A 15392-nucleotide genomic window follows, 5' to 3' on the forward strand; every position below is an offset into this window, starting at 1 on the left:
AAAAAAAAGAAAACGTAAACTATAGAAGAAAGAAAAAAAATTCAGCTGAAAGGGAAAAAAAAGGATCGTTTTTTGTGTGTATTACAGAACGGAACGCCTGCCCCGATGCTCTATTTCACACTCAGTTTGACAAGTCTAATGTGATGACAGCACTGACTATGATCATGATGATGATACCTAGATTTTTATGTTCAACAATATATTCTAAAAAGGAATATACGATATGTTAACCCAGAAAAAAAAAGTTGTCTTTGTAACCCATTCATCATGTGGTGTACTTTTCATATTCCCGCTTCCCCCTGATTTTTGTTATATGCATTTTTCTCTTGGTCAGCAATAGATAGGATGACAAAAAAAAAAAATTTGACTATATATAGTTCAATGGATCGACCAACATTTGATTAGACTTGATTCTATACTAATCTTTGATATCAAGTAAAAATAAATCTAAACCAATATGGATATTTGACCAACTGATCACCAAAATCCCCTTTCCCCCTGTCTTTTTTTTTTCACAAAAATGCACAGTCTCCGTTTCTTCCAATGCATATAATCTTGTTTTATTTACACATACGTAGAGACAAATAAAAAAAAAAGATAGAGAGATAGAGAATAATAAAAAAACTATGATAAACTAAGAATAAGAACTATATTTTGATAATGATGATAATACAAAAAAAAAAAAAGATATAATATAAAAAAAAAAAACCAACTACTCTATCAAACTAAATCTAATTTTCATCCTCTTCATCATCACCTTCTTCTTGTCGACCACGTTTCTTTGCCTTCTTTCCAGCAGCTCGCTGTTTGGCAGCGACTATCTTGCCATGTTTTGCCTTTTCGATTTCCACATCCATGACCTGTTTCCGTACAAAAATAAAAGTTCTTGGATCCGACTTCATGATTTCTTCGTTGTCTTCTTTGCTGATACCCTTCTTGAAGCCAATCGTACGTCGATGACAGTAACCAGGATAGTCACTAGGTCTAAAAGGTATACTTGTTCTTAACGCCAATAATCCAGTCCACTTGGCCACAAACTTTATTTTCCATTCATCATAAGGTTTGCCTGTCTTGACCGTCACATAGATTTCGCCATCCACTTTTGTATCATCGCGTTCATCATGATCATAACCCGTATCCGTCTGTTTATCGTCTTGATGAGTTAAAAGAGGAGTAGCCGCCTTGAAAAAATCAGTCAGTAAAGCCTGATTGCTTTCGATATTACGTTGCTCGTCCTTGATCCCTTTACCAGCATGAGGAAAATTGAAGATGATCTTGCTGTACTTGTCCTTGTTGATCAACTTGTTCTTATCTAATTTAGTGCCATCCACATCAAATAAAACAGTAGCTCCCATAGTACGTGCCAGTTCCACATTTTCCTTGGCTTCATCCCCATATTTTTCATAAAGCACTTGTTCACTGTCGAAACATGTCGCTGTCAATCGTTCTGCACCAGAGAGATAGTATTGATTCACCAACGATGCTGCAAACGAGAAATTACCTTCACCGATCAATAAAACTCGATCATAGTCATGGAACTTGATAAGAGGTCGTGGTCTGGGTATGTCTGCTTTTACGTTTGTTTCAGTTGTTGCTTGTTCTTCTGTCGTGTTCTCTTGTTTTCGTTGTTTCTTCAAGGCCTTCTTACTGATCCCATTTGATTTCATGTATGCATTTTGTTTCTGTCGTAGTCGATTTTCATCATATGTTTGATTCTTGTATTGTTGGATTCGTCTATTTTCAGCTTGAGCAAGTACTTTGGCCAACGCTACCTTGAGTTTTTTTTTAGGAGGCATCAATAAATATCTGTTTATATATATATGAAGAAGTTGAAAAAAAAAAAAAAAAAAAAAAGAAATTGATGGGAAGGCGGGAATCAAATAAGTGGAGGACGTTTCTTTTATTGGATAGAGAAAAAGCCACCATGTAAAATCATGCAAAAATACAAAATATATCTAAAACTACTTGGAAGGTCGTACCACAGGTTTTGGAATACCAAGAAAATCATACAATTGATCACGTAAAGGTTTGATTTCATCAATAGACATCGACCTAACCAGAGGGAAAAAGAAGGAAATGATAATTTAACAAAAATGTTCATTCTAATATTGTAATTTCTTTTTATTATTACCAATCAGTGCCAGTAATGATTTCTTCAGCTTGCATAGTTCCATCAGTCATCTCATCATCATTCAAAACCGATAAAAAAGTAAACAGTTGGTCAGCGACTTCCATACGAATCTAAATTAATAAAACATATGTTCGTTAGCAATATATCACTTGTATATCAATTCACTTTTTTTTTCTTGTTTTTTTTTTTCTTTTTACTCTAGGGTAACCGTGAACCAAATAAGACAACATTTGTTGCAAGGCCTTGATTTTCACTTGAGTTCCAGACAAAGAGATGAATCCGACATATCTAAAGATAGTACACATAAAAGAAAAAAAAAGTAAGAAATATAGTATATTCCTTTCATAATCGCACTTACATTTTGATAGTAGATAACAACTTTTTCACATTTTTTGCTTTAAAGGATTCTTTTCTAACAAGTGTCATCAGTTTGAGATGACTGAATATAATCAAAGAAAGAATGGGTGAGTAGTTTTTAATATCATGATATTTCTATATATAAATTTATGTTTCACTACTTACATAGTTTCATTTTCAATAACTGACAGACTTCCAGTTTCATACAAAAGTCCAATTACATCCATCAATGGTATGATTACCCGGTCTTGTTTTTCATATCTTGCGAAAATGTCATACATGGTCCGGATAATATCTTCCCTAGAGCAGTTATCCGAAGTGTCGTTGGTATTTGGAGGTAGTTTGTTGATAAATTCGATGAGACAAGAACTAGCATGACGAACCTATATTCATATGAGATGTAAAAATAAGCAGAGTGAGTATACGTATGAAGATGATCATCATTCCACTTTTCTATCGTACCAAAGATTCAGTCAGTCCACCAGCACTTGCAATGAGCCCAGTTAATAACTCTAATCGATAACTAGGATAGTATAATAAATCAACCATGACAGGGTATAATTCACCAGGAGTAGAAAACGAGAGATCACTATCCGTGAAAAAAAAAGAAGGAGAGTCGATGATTTTTTCTTTCTTTTTCTCTTTTTTTCTTTTCAAACGAGCTTCTACTCTTTGGTTTTATTTACCTTGTTAAAAGTTCCTTCAGTTTATCATGGTGTGGAATGATAATTGCATCACAGGAGACAAGTTCCACCAAAACAGAACCAGCTAATCCACGAACACGATCGATACGTTCAACAGATTGTTTCATTAACATACTGATCATTCGACCGTTTGTATCCAAATTTGACAAAACTTTCACAGTATCTAATCTTGCTATGAGAGGCATGTAATAACGAATACATTCCATGCTTGCTGAGCGTACCCAGGAACCGACATCACCACGCTGATCTGTACTATAATCCTTTAAACAAGATTCCAATGTGTCGATAACAAATAAATGATCATCCAATGACATACCTATTAAAATCATACATAGAGAATAAGTAAAAGGGAAAAGATCCTTATTTATTTATTTATTTATTACTATTGGTATCTTACCTTTGATCAATGTAGTGTCATTCAATCCTTTCAAGATCGTAGTTAGACCAATCACCGCGTTTCTTTTTGCTTCTACATCATTGGCTATATGATCTACCTATTCAACATATAATCAAATTAGTAAAATGACAGTTTTCTTTTGTTAATATATATATATATATGTACATATGCTTCTAAAGCAGAGTCACTTACTTGAATTCGAGTTGCCAAGCCCAATTGATGCAAGACGTCATGTAGCCAAGAATATCGTTCTTCCATATTGTAATCCAAAGTCCCAAGAGCTAAAGCATAACCTCGTCTACCGTACATCATATGAGTTGTCTCAATCTTCTTTAGATAGATATCAACTTCTGATCGTTGAATGCCGTAAGTACGAGATAAAGCACCAAATGCACCCACAGCATATTCTTGCACATTTTCTTCTTTTCGTTCCAAAGATGTTTGAATGATACGTTTCCAACCATCAATCATTTGAATCGCTGTGTTTTCTTTGTCATTGTCAATCAATCGAATTCTGCACATATATTCCACAAGTTGACATGTTGCTTCCCGAATGTGTTCAGATCCAAATGTTGACAAAGATCGTGAAGGTATTTTTGCTACCACGCCAGCAATATCCTATAATTCATCATTTATAGATAGAATACAATAGTATCAGTTCTATTGTCAAATTCGTCTTTTGATTCCTCCTGCTTTACCTGAATCAAGGTTTCATTCTTATTCCATATAACATTTTTTTGTTCATCTTGTTGTCGACATTCCCAAAGAGAGAAGCAAATTTCACCAAGCGAGAGCAAAGCACCATGAGAAATAATCATATCTTTAGATGTTGATAAAGGCACCTATATTAAATAAGAGTATGTGTTTTTGTATTTTAGTTTAATGCTAATGATGGTAAATAATATCATTCGTTGGCTTTTTTATTCTTACCAATGAAGGTAAAACTTGATCCATAAAATAAACAGGGTCCAATGGTACCAGTTGATATAAAGTTTTGGAAGCAAGCACACGCATAGATTTGTCCCAATGTTTTGATGTCGTGGTAACAAGGTGATCAATTAGGTGATATCGATAATCTTCAAACCTAAAAAAACATTGATCAATAAGAATATAAATAATCATCACCATTCCCCAGAATATAGACTACTTACTTTGCGATAGCTACAGCCACCTGAAGGAAGGAATTGGTTCGGTTGCCAAGGGAAAAGTAATCTGCCAACTGAATGATGTCAATGCCCATAGGAAAAATACCCTGTATGAAAAAAAAGGGGGGGGGGAAAGAAGAGAAAATCAATAAACAAAAGAGAATAAGGGGAATTTTATCAGTAATAACTATTATTGTTATGATTTTACCTGTCTACCAACATTTTCTTGAAAAGCAGCACTGCTTGCACGGCGAACGTTGATTTCACGATCAAATACAGATACAACCACCAAATTTTGAGCCACTTCTTTGACAAATGGAGCCATGATTTCAGGAGCATAGGCTCGAGCAAATGACCAGCATACATAACAGGCAGCATCACGAACATGTGCCCCAATAGAGTGAGATCCACGTTTCAGGTCAAATTTCAATCCCTAAATTATTATCCGTATCCGAAATAAGAATTCATTTGATACACAATCTTTCCATAGGATAATCTTCTTTTTTTTTTTTTTTCTCAAATTACCAATATAATCCAAGGTATTGTCTCTTCAAGACGTGCAGGAAGTAATAAACCACGACGAGCTAATTCAGCCACAGCTAATGATACACCATGCCAAGTATGATCTGATACTGCTGTCAAATCTAATTCATCACAACCCTTTGGCTTGAACGTATTTTCTTCAAAAAGTTCCAATAAAGAGCCAATCACATCTTCAGCAAGTTCTTGAGGTAGACGCTGCGTAATACGGCCCATCCCTTTAGCAGCTGACCATCGAACAATAGTATCCTAATATCCAAAAAAAAAAGAGAATACTTAAATGACTATTTTTTTTTTTTTACTCGCTCCTTTCTAATTACCTTGTCACGTAGTCCATTCAATAAAATATCAATGATCGTTTCCAAATGTTCAGATATATCTTCATCATCATCATTTTCATTATTCATTGTTGTATCACTTTGAGATGGTATATTCACTGATAATGGTATACCTTGATCCAAATTATTCCGTAAAGATCGACTACCTGTTAAAAAATGAAATAAAAAAAAAAAGAATTAAAAACTAATGCTATATAAACTTTACCTCTAATGCAGTTTACCTCGTTGATATCTCCAAGAAGCTAATTTTGGTTTGAGATAGCAAAGTCCAACACGTTGAGTCAACTTCATACGTAACTTGCGAATCAATGAGTTGTTATCATATTTATCAAAAAAAGGCATAGACAGTAAAGGGAAGATACTATCATCCAAAGTTGGTAATAATACTTTTCTTGGAGAGAATTGATAAAGAGTACATAAACTTGAAAGTATACCAGCCGTCTATGAATAATAATAAAACTGAATATTGTGCGATATTTCCCAAATGTTCAATTAATCAACGAAAAAAAAACAAACCAACTTACTTCGAAAACTTCAGCATCTTTTGCCAGTTTCATCTTGGACCATTCTACAAAAGGAACCAGATAATCATCACAAAGATCCCGTCTAGACAATGTCAATCAGTTAAACGGTTATAAATTTGTCAAATCAAAAATAAAAGTCATTACCTGCTTAAAAGTCGTGCTACTAAAAGACTTGCACCGTCACGCTCTTTCCCTGTTGCCTTGAGGTAATACTTGCATAAATCGAGTAACCTTGTAATTAGAGAAATCTAGAAAAAGAAAAACCAAAACCAATTTGATCAATAACAATGTGGCATAGAAATCACTTCAGGATTATTAAAAAAAAATATCATTATTTACATCAGATCCACTATCCACTCTTTTCAGGTCAAAAGGAATCATACAAATCAGTGATAACCATACAAAACAGATATATCGAGTTTCCCAAATCTGAATATTGGTATCATCAAGGTTGGACAAAAAATGGAATACTGATTCAAGGTCAGTGACTTCATGAGACATAAACTTAACTATCAGAATTGGATCAAAAAAAAAAAAAAAAAAGTTCAGTGAAAGAGAATATGTTGATATGTTAGTTTCGGAAACACGCATGTATACCACACTTTGCAAAGCACGAATTACATTCTCTCTTTTTTCATCAACCTACCAATAGTTTTATATCCTCTTGTTTTTGTCAAAAGATAAAGGAAGCGAAATAAATGATGAGTGTTTTCTGGCATGATGGGTCGTTGTTGTATCCTTTCTCTAAGGCAGGTCATGATCGGCGTAACGAGATCTTCCAAATAAGGGTCGAGTAGGTGAGACTGTTCTTGATATATGTCCAACTAGTGATTAAAGTAGAAAAAGAAAAGAAAAGAATGTGATGAGATGAAGATTCAACTGGTTTTTCCTAATAAAACTATTCAGTTGACATATTTTATTGAGCTTACTATGATAGAGAGTTGTTTCAATAAATCATCAGTAACTTGAATAGACGAAGTACATAGATCATTGACTTGTTGTTTCACTTGGTCGGCATGTTCAAAATGACTTTTGGTTTGAGTGATACATTCATCTTCCATGCTAGTCCGCCGTTTCTCTTCTATATCAATAACGAGAAAAAGAAAAAGAAAGAAAAAAAAAAAAAAGGTGAAGATGGAAGCGAATTCAGGATTTTTGAGTCTGAAATTCAAACTCGTAGGGCCCAGGCTTACTTTTTGACAGACACTCTATTTAACAGATATTATATTATCTACTCATCATCATCATCAAAACATATTCACCAATTCAACCAATATCTTTAATAAGAGTTAACTATAGTTTTCTATCATTTATTTCAAACAAACGATAAAATGGCTATATATATATATAAAGATCTATCTAATATTTCTAAATTCAATTATTTAAGGGCAGAAAGTGATATCATAGCCTTCAGCAACACAAGAGTATGTGGATGACTTGTCATCATAGGCATAAGAATAAGCATCGGGGCAATCACTCTTGACAGCCTTAGAGTAAGAGTTGGGAGAACATGTGTCAGGAGTACTATTGGCACCAGTACACTAATATAATAAGAATAATAAATTTGAGTGACATTAGAAATCATGAGATTCAAATAATAATAATAATAATAATAATAAAAATAATAAAAAAAAAGTACTTACACAGTATTCATCAGACTTATATTTGGCACAAGCACTTTGGCAGCTAGAGAATTGACCATTGTTGGTAAGTTTCATATCACTAGGACATGTAGGTAAAGTAGAACAAGTAGGGGAACCACAGTTATATTGACCATCAGCATTGCTACCACCATGGCCATTTACAGGAGCAATCTTCAAAGGCAAGTTGAAACCATCGACAAAACTAAGATCATAGAAATCATTACCACCAGCACCACGGAAAGTAAATTCAGCCAAAGAAACAGGATCACTAGGACTACCATTGGAACCACTTTGACGAGCAGAGAAACGACCTTGCCATTGTTCATCCAAAGGATAATTTTGACTACTACCTTGAGATACCTTGTTTGTAGAACCTGAGGATTGACCATTGGTAAGTTTGGTAACATCAAGATCAAATTGACATTGATTCTTCACAGTGATTTGCATTCCGCCAGCGGAAGAGGCAACAGTCATACCAGCCAAAGCAGCAATAGAAGCGATAGTAGAGAAAAGCATGATGATGATGATTATTTATATAATGAAAATTGAAATGAAAGAATAAAAAAAAAAAAAAAAAAAAAAGGAAACAATTTCTCATTGCCTTTTTATATTGATGATTTTCAGGATCCGAGAACTTCTCAAGTTCCCTTTTTTTTTTTTTAGTTTGAAAACCGATCTAAAAATGATTTACAAACATAACTAATGGAAATCATGAGGCTATTTTATTTGAAAGAAAAAAGACTTTTCGATTCTGTTTTATTTTCTACAAAAAAAAAAGAACGTTTGATTTGATTGGATGATTTGCGAACGGGGTCCCTGAATATCCTTCAGATCAACTTCCTGACACTTATCGAATGAAAAAAATTATGTTTTAAAGTCATCACCCCTTTGTCTCAGTTAAATATATTTATATTAGATAGATGATTTATATATTTGATTTGATGATTTAATAATAATAACAAAAGAAAAGAAAAGAAAACAATGGCGCTAAAATAGTAGTAATAGTGAATTGACTATTACAGTTAAAATGTATGCATTATACTTCTTTGTGTAACTTTTGAAAAAAAAAATAATGAACCTCTTTTCCCAACGTTTATCTGACTTTCAAGTAGACAGTTCCCCCCGCCCGATCATCAAACGTGAGTATATTCAAGTAATTCAAGACATGACAAACCAATTGTATTCTTTAGCTGATCGGTCAATCAAATAATCCTATAACATCGTCATAAACTAGAATAAACCGAGACATAGCAAAAGAATGATCATCTTGGCATTGATTTGATCCCATCAACATCACTTTTATTATTATTTGTTGCATTCCAGAATAATAAACTAAACTAAATGCAGATATATGACAAACTAAGAGTATAAAAGTTCCAATCATAAGGAGGTAAAAGGTGATTCTGCAGTAGGTTGTAACCTTGAAACATATCGAAAAAGAAAAGAAAGAGAAAAAATTAGTGTTTGAATATTTCAGTTCCCTTGATTTTTTTTTTTTTTTATATATATAAAATCTTACCAATTATCCTTTGGATAATGAGCATTGCCTTCAATAATATGGAATGTGTATATGAATCGAGATTGTTTGGAATAGTTGGGAGCAGACTTATGTACAACACTACCATGAATCAACACCAAAGTACCTAATATAACTAATATCAATGATCTGATTTCCTTCTTATCCATATTTATAATAACTTACCAGCTTTTACTTCCATGCGAACAAATTTTGATTCATCCACTTTCAAATCACTATCTCCAATAAAAGTAGTTCCACCATTTGGATTTCGTACAAAACGGTTTGTCACAGGAACGTCTAAAATAAATTTTAAAAAGATAAATCACAATTCTAGTATTATATTTTTGAATTTACCTTTATGAGAACCGGGAATAAACCAAAGGCATCCATTTTCGTTTGTACAATCTTCCAAAGCGAACCAAAACCCAGTGGCTGATAAAGGTTCAGTATATAAAAATGTAGAGTCTTGATGAGAAGGCACTAAATCCAAGTGAAAGATAGTAAAATATATATATATAAAATTAAAATTAAAATAAATTAAAAATCATTATACTTATATATATATATATATATTTACCTTTGCCACCAATGTAAGGTTGCTATAAAAAAAAAAAAAAGGAATCAACCAATCAGTTGGATAAGTTTCAAACTGCATAATAATTTATTTATTTATTTATTATTACCTTGAAGATAAGCATAGATTGTAAGACCTTGGGGGACGAAAAACCAAGTTGTTTTGCCATAGTAGATAAAGTAGGATTAATAGAAAAAGGAGCAAATACAGGATCCAACATATGTAATCCATGTCCAATCTTATTGATAGCCTTTTCCTTGGGTCGAGTCAATTCTCCTTTATCATTGAAAGCACCTTCTTCAAAAAAGTATCGAATCTTGTCCCCAGACTCTAAGAAATAATCATCACCAATATGTTTCTTTTTATCTTCACCGCCAGTACTAAATTGTGTCATGGGATGACCTTCCAAAGATAAATCTTCAAGTAGTTCTTCAGCCCTTTGTTTCAATCTTTTTGCTTCTTCTAAACTAAAAAAGTTTGGAATTACCAAGAAACTATTTGAGAAAAAAGAAAAATATAATGTTAGTTCACGTAAATATCTTTTAAAGGGAAGATATCTTTACCCATCACGATCAAACTTAAGTTTCGTAAGAAGAAGAAGAAGAGAAAATAGTTAATGATTGAATAATGTAGACTCTTTTTTTTTATTTTATTTTCATTACGTCTTTCAATTGTGTCTCTGTAAGCATTTTTCTTATTTCCAAAAAAAAAAAAAAAAAAAAAAAAAGAGAAAGAGAGATAGAGATAGAGAAGTAGAAAAAAAAAATCAATTCTTTTTTGTAATGGGCATTCATTACCTGGGGAAAGCTGAAACCCCGCATCGATCGTGGGACTTATCACTCACTTGTAAATAAATATTCTAATTGAGTTTGAGGTAGAATTGTTATACATTTCCGCTAATCTATTACCAAGTTCTCAATTCATCAATTTAGATTTATTATTACTTATATTTAATTGTAATATGATAGTTTGTAATGCAATGACAGCAATCTATAAAAATATATATTTTTGCGTGAATGTTTGATTAACTTTAAACATCCGACTATAGTTCTTGAAATGTCAAATCATGGATCATGCTGACTGATCAATATATATAAAAAAAGAAGAGAGATCTTGAAATGATCATTCCACGTTGTGTAAAAGAAAGAACAACAAGAAATAAGCGTGATACTAAATATATAAATATAAACGTGATTAACGTTTTTCCTTGTATTCTAATAACCATGATGATTGACTAAAATCAGTATCTTACTCATCTCAGTCGATTAGGAGTTTGAATACTATTAGATGAATATATATATATATATATATATATATGATGAAATGGAATATATAATAATAATAATAATAATCATGTTTTTTTTTTTTTTTAATAAATTCATAGATAAAAAAGATTGACTAACAATAATAATAATACTAATAATAATATGGTAGTCAATCATTTTTGAAGAGAGTATCACGCTTGATATAATATAATAAACTTTATTCTTTTTTTAGCACTTCTTGTTGTCTGTGCAACCTTTAACGGGTAAAAGTGGAATCTACTGTGTATATATATATATTAAAAGAGTAACCCATTTATAGTACGATCTCAATTACCTTTTGTTGATAGTAAAACAAAAATCATCATATATTATTATTCTATTTGACAACTGAGATGTTTTCTTGCATGAATTCATTGGTAACTATTATACAACAATAACAATAAAAAGTATAATTGATCTTCAAGAAAAACAAAAAAAAAAATCACTGAGGGGCTTGCCTTTTTGAGGTCCGGAGACCGAAATTTTGTATTTTACTGTGTAACTTTTTTTTTTTTTCAAAGTAAAAAAGTAATAACTAGTAGAAAAAAAAAAGTTTGTTTTTTTTTACATATATCTCTTTTCTTTATATCTTTTTTTTTTTTTCTGTTTTTTTTTTTTTTTGTTTTATCCTATATTTTCATCTCTTTTTCATGACAAACTAGTTTTGTCTTTCTACATTCCTTTATTATAACCCAATACTCTCCTTCTCCTTTCCTTTTTAGAACTTTTAACTACTTAAATCAATCCTTTTATATATCAACCTACTTCTTCTTCTTCTTCTTCATATCTTTATATAATACCGTAAGTATTATTATTATTATTACTATTATTATTATTATTATTATTATTATTGTAGATCTATTACTAACTTATATATATATATAAAGTTTCTATGTTATCCGCTTCTACTATCACGTCTTCTACATCAACTACTTTTAGTCTTAGTCCCGCTTCATCTACACCTTCTTCTCAATATTCTATGGGATCTGGTACCAAATCTTCGCGTAATCCTCTGATTGACTTGGTTGAAGCTGAAACTACTTATCTTAATACATTGAAGATTATTGATTCAGTAAGTGTTATATACCTTTCTCTCACTCTCCTCTTCCTCTTCTCCTACTTCTTCTCTTTGTACCCCTTTATCTCCTTTTTTTTTCTTTTATTTTGTCTATTCTCGGATGAACTTATCACAACTTGTTTCTATTTCTTTAGCAAATTGCACCATTATGGATGAAACAAACTTCTCAAGCTGCTCCTGATTTTACTGAACTGCTAAAACATGCTCGTGATTTGGTCATGGTGAATAAACAATTTTGTCAGGTAAACGAAAAAAAAAAAAGGTATAGACAACACAATAAAAAAGTTTTATTCACTCCTTCTTGTCTCCCGATTATAGAAATTGCAAAAATTTGCAGGAAATGCTCAAGCTGCCCAAGAACTTGGAGTAACTCTTATGCAATGGGTAAAATAGAAAAAGTATTATCATTTCATGCTTTATTAATTATTAATATTTAGGTTGATGATATGGAAATTCCTTATGCAAATTATTCTAGAAGTTTTATTCCAAATCTTAATCAACGTCAAGATATTCTTGCTAATCGTTCTATTGATCAACTTTTGAAGGTATTATTTTATTTTATTTCTTTTTTTTTTATTTATTTATTTATCTTTTATACTCAAAAAAATTTATTTCTCTTGATAGGATCTTTCACAATCTGCTTCTTATGATATTTCTCTTGAATCACTCTTTAATGCACCTATTCAACAACTCAAATACTATCATGGCCTTTACAATGTAATAAAAAAAAAAAAAAAAAGAAAGGAATAAATATAAAACTTTATATTGATTTAAGTATTATTTTTTTTCCTTTTTGGATTTATTAGAGACTTTTGGAATCTGCAGATCCATCTCGTTCTGATTTTCAACATCTCACCAAGGCAACTCGTTCTTTGGAAACTATTCTATCCTTGTCTCAAAAATCTGTTTCCTCCAAATCTGGTTTACCTGTTTTACCGCCACCTATTCGTACTCAACCCAATGATACTACATCTTTATCAAACAAGGTCGCCAAGAAGAAGAAAAGTATGATCCGACAAGAAGACTTTTTCTCTTACTATACTGAAACTGGTGAAGTGTCTCCTTTGGAAAGTTCTGAAGATGAAGATGATTTTGATGGTTATGATTCAACATTACAAACGAAAATTCATGATAAGGCTACAGATGATGAACTTTCTACTATTCAACCTCGTACTGTCAAGATCGTGAATACTACTTTACCTGATCCCAAAATCGCTACTACTACTGCTGCTGCTGCTGCTGCTGGTGGATCTACTGCCTCAGCTTCTGCGGTTAAAAAGGACACTTCGGCTCAAGTACAAATGACTTTTATTCAACCTGCTACTGCAAAAATGGATCATATCGACACTGTCTCTGTCAACAAACAGCAACAACAGCAGCAACAACAACAACAAGCAGTGGATGTCAAGACAACCTCTCGATCGGATACATCAAACAATACGAGTCATGTAGATACTGTCCGTGCTGCTTTAGCTACTCCTCCTTCTCAAAGAACTCTCTCTCCTTCACCTGGTGATTCTCCAAGACCTGTTTCCCCACGAGCTGTACAAGTACAACAAGCTGTGACTCCAGTAGCCGCCATGCAAGCTGTATCTCAAAAAACACATGATTATTTCTCTTCTTCTCCAAACAATATCACCAGTTCGGCTAAACCTCTTCCTTCTCCAAAAGAACAAAATGATACTGGATTTTTTGAACATTCTACCTCTTCCACAACCCCGGTTACTTTACCTCGTACTTCTTCCAAGCGTGGTACAGCTCAAAATGTGGATCCTACCGCTCGATCAAATCAGAGATCTAATCCTCCTGCAAAGTCTATGAATAGTCAACCTCCTGTGATTACTCGTCCTTTTGCTCCTGTTCAAAACCCTGGTGTTCAACCTACCAACGGTGGTCAACCTCGTCCTATGATGAATAACATGTACAACCAAGCACCTCCTCCTCAACATCATCAAGGTTACTCTCACCAACCTATCCCATTGTTACGATCATCATCTCATAATTCTACTGAACAACAAGGTTATGGTATGCATTCTATGCCACCGCGTATGAACTCCAATGGACCTCACCCTGTTCCTAGTCGATCTACTGGTACAACCACATCTATGCATCATTATCAACAGCAACGTCCTCCTCTACCACCTCAACAAATAAGTGCACGACCACCTCCTATGCATTCACCTACATACCAGCAACCTCGTACTCCACCTCCAACAGATGATCAACAAAATGGTGTGCGTCAAGTTCTTTACAGTAACAATCAATGCGAAGTATTTCATTGGAAGGATCAATCTTGGTATGCAGTAGATGGACAGTGTACACTTCAAGTGCGCCTAACATATGGAGGTCGTTCCTGTTTGGCTGTACAGCTTCAACCCTCTGGACAATTGTATTTGAACGCATGGATTTTACCTAGTATGTCACTCAGTCAACCTTCAGCAACAGATGTTAGTGTCTCAGTGACCATGATGGCAAGGCAAGAAAATTACTTGGTTCATTTTAGACATCCAGCAGACGCATCGAACCTTTTCGCTATGTTACAACGTATGCATCATGAATCATCACAATCATCTACACCATCACCAACACATCATCAAAAGCCCAGAATGGCTCGACAAGATACTGTTGCAGTAGAATTACGTGATGATACTCCTTCCGTAGAAGATGTACCTCAAACACTCAAGCCGGTCTTCCAGTGCAAGTGCAAACTGTTTGTACAAAGTGAAACATCGAAATGGAATCCTATGGGTAGTACTGCTATGCGAATATCTCAACAATTGCCTAGTCAAAAGATGCATATTTATATTGAAGATGATAAGAACAAGTTGATTAGCTCCATTGTACGAAGTGGCAATGTGGAACGGTTGACAAACAAACGAATTACTTTCTTATTGACCAATGAACAAGATAAATCTAGTGTAGTCTATTTGATTCAAGTCAAGGATGAACAAACTGGTAACAAGTTATATGATTACTTGAAAACTCAGAATGCTGCTCAAGGATGGTGATTCCTTTTTTTTTTTTTTTTGTTATCAAGACTCTCTCTTATCTTTATTGGATGGATTAGAATAGAAACTGTTACATATATATATAGTTATTAGTTATAGTTTCTTCTTTGTTATTTAACTGGCAAACACA

General features: G+C 33.0%; 5 protein-coding genes across 5 annotated transcripts; 1 reads left to right on the forward strand and 4 right to left on the reverse strand.

Moving 5' to 3' along the window:
* Positions 1–557: 557 nt before the first annotated feature.
* On the reverse strand, positions 558–1829 carry BX664DRAFT_339370 (uncharacterized protein). The gene has a single exon (XM_051546615.1). The coding sequence runs from the start codon at positions 1794–1796 to the stop codon at positions 732–734; it is 1065 nt and encodes a 354-aa protein (XP_051397554.1). The 5' UTR covers positions 1797–1829; the 3' UTR covers positions 558–731.
* Positions 1830–1882: 53 nt separating this feature from the next.
* Positions 1883–7225, reverse strand: BX664DRAFT_301387 (tubulin-specific chaperone D-like protein). Its single transcript, XM_051542384.1, has 21 exons — positions 7066–7225; positions 6783–6960; positions 6476–6645; positions 6281–6384; positions 6137–6218; positions 5834–6053; positions 5595–5758; positions 5260–5523; positions 4943–5167; positions 4741–4841; positions 4520–4673; positions 4288–4431; positions 3782–4207; positions 3590–3686; positions 3175–3508; positions 2951–3077; positions 2654–2871; positions 2490–2570; positions 2329–2419; positions 2132–2241; positions 1883–2052 (listed from the first exon to the last, which is right to left on the reverse strand). The coding sequence occupies exons 1-21, from the start codon at positions 7195–7197 to the stop codon at positions 1962–1964; spliced, it is 3513 nt and encodes a 1170-aa protein (XP_051397555.1). The 5' UTR covers positions 7198–7225; the 3' UTR covers positions 1883–1961.
* Positions 7226–7469: 244 nt separating this feature from the next.
* Positions 7470–8315, reverse strand: BX664DRAFT_388030 (thaumatin). The gene is made up of 2 exons (XM_051549433.1): positions 7780–8315; positions 7470–7677 (listed from the first exon to the last, which is right to left on the reverse strand). The coding sequence occupies exons 1-2, from the start codon at positions 8293–8295 to the stop codon at positions 7519–7521; spliced, it is 675 nt and encodes a 224-aa protein (XP_051397556.1). The 5' UTR covers positions 8296–8315; the 3' UTR covers positions 7470–7518.
* A 726-nt stretch (positions 8316–9041) lies between these two features.
* Positions 9042–10586, reverse strand: BX664DRAFT_339375 (phytanoyl-CoA dioxygenase domain-containing protein 1). The gene is made up of 8 exons (XM_051546616.1): positions 10535–10586; positions 10436–10449; positions 9982–10366; positions 9876–9897; positions 9653–9778; positions 9482–9595; positions 9299–9422; positions 9042–9199 (listed from the first exon to the last, which is right to left on the reverse strand). The coding sequence occupies exons 1-8, from the start codon at positions 10559–10561 to the stop codon at positions 9160–9162; spliced, it is 852 nt and encodes a 283-aa protein (XP_051397557.1). The 5' UTR covers positions 10562–10586; the 3' UTR covers positions 9042–9159.
* A 1594-nt stretch (positions 10587–12180) lies between these two features.
* Positions 12181–15350, forward strand: BX664DRAFT_185671 (uncharacterized protein). The gene is made up of 5 exons (XM_051540034.1): positions 12181–12496; positions 12573–12638; positions 12692–12799; positions 12879–12971; positions 13061–15350. The coding sequence occupies exons 1-5, from the start codon at positions 12407–12409 to the stop codon at positions 15260–15262; spliced, it is 2559 nt and encodes an 852-aa protein (XP_051397558.1). The 5' UTR covers positions 12181–12406; the 3' UTR covers positions 15263–15350.
* Positions 15351–15392: the final 42 nt, after the last annotated feature.

The sequence above is a fragment of the Halteromyces radiatus genome (genome assembly GCF_025201355.1).
Source record: "Halteromyces radiatus strain CBS 162.75 chromosome Unknown BX664scaffold_7, whole genome shotgun sequence".
Lineage (NCBI taxonomy): Eukaryota > Fungi > Mucoromycota > Mucoromycetes > Mucorales > Cunninghamellaceae > Halteromyces > Halteromyces radiatus.

Excerpts from the sequence above, each read along its gene's own strand:
- BX664DRAFT_185671 (XM_051540034.1), top strand. The coding sequence starts at position 12,407 with ATGAAACAAACTTCTCAAGCTGCTCCTGATTTTACTGAACTGCTAAAA. Across the intron at positions 12,497-12,572 it reads TGAATAAACAATTTTGTCAG|AAATTGCAAAAATTTGCAGG; the intron begins GTAAACGAAAAA and ends TCCCGATTATAG. Across the intron at positions 12,800-12,878 it reads CTATTGATCAACTTTTGAAG|GATCTTTCACAATCTGCTTC; the intron begins GTATTATTTTAT and ends TTCTCTTGATAG.
- BX664DRAFT_339375 (XM_051546616.1), bottom strand. The coding sequence starts at position 10,561 with ATGCTTACAGAGACACAATTGAAAGAC. Across the intron at positions 9,596-9,652 it reads TATTCCCGGTTCTCATAAAG|ACGTTCCTGTGACAAACCGT; the intron begins GTAAATTCAAAA and ends AATTTATTTTAG. Across the intron at positions 9,200-9,298 it reads CATTATCCAAAGGATAATTG|GTTACAACCTACTGCAGAAT; the intron begins GTAAGATTTTAT and ends ATATGTTTCAAG.
- BX664DRAFT_339370 (XM_051546615.1), bottom strand. The coding sequence starts at position 1,796 with ATGCCTCCTAAAAAAAAACTCAAGGTAGCGTTGGCCAAAGTACTTGCT.
- BX664DRAFT_301387 (XM_051542384.1), bottom strand. The coding sequence starts at position 7,197 with ATGGAAGATGAATGTATCACTCAAACCAAAAGTCATTTTGAACATGCC. Across the intron at positions 4,432-4,519 it reads ATCAAGTTTTACCTTCATTG|GTGCCTTTATCAACATCTAA; the intron begins GTAAGAATAAAA and ends TATTTAATATAG. Across the intron at positions 4,208-4,287 it reads AGAATGAAACCTTGATTCAG|GATATTGCTGGCGTGGTAGC; the intron begins GTAAAGCAGGAG and ends GATGAATTATAG.
- BX664DRAFT_388030 (XM_051549433.1), bottom strand. The coding sequence starts at position 8,295 with ATGCTTTTCTCTACTATCGCTTCTATTGCTGCTTTGGCTGGTATGACT. Across the intron at positions 7,678-7,779 it reads ATAAGTCTGATGAATACTGT|TGTACTGGTGCCAATAGTAC; the intron begins GTAAGTACTTTT and ends TTATTATATTAG.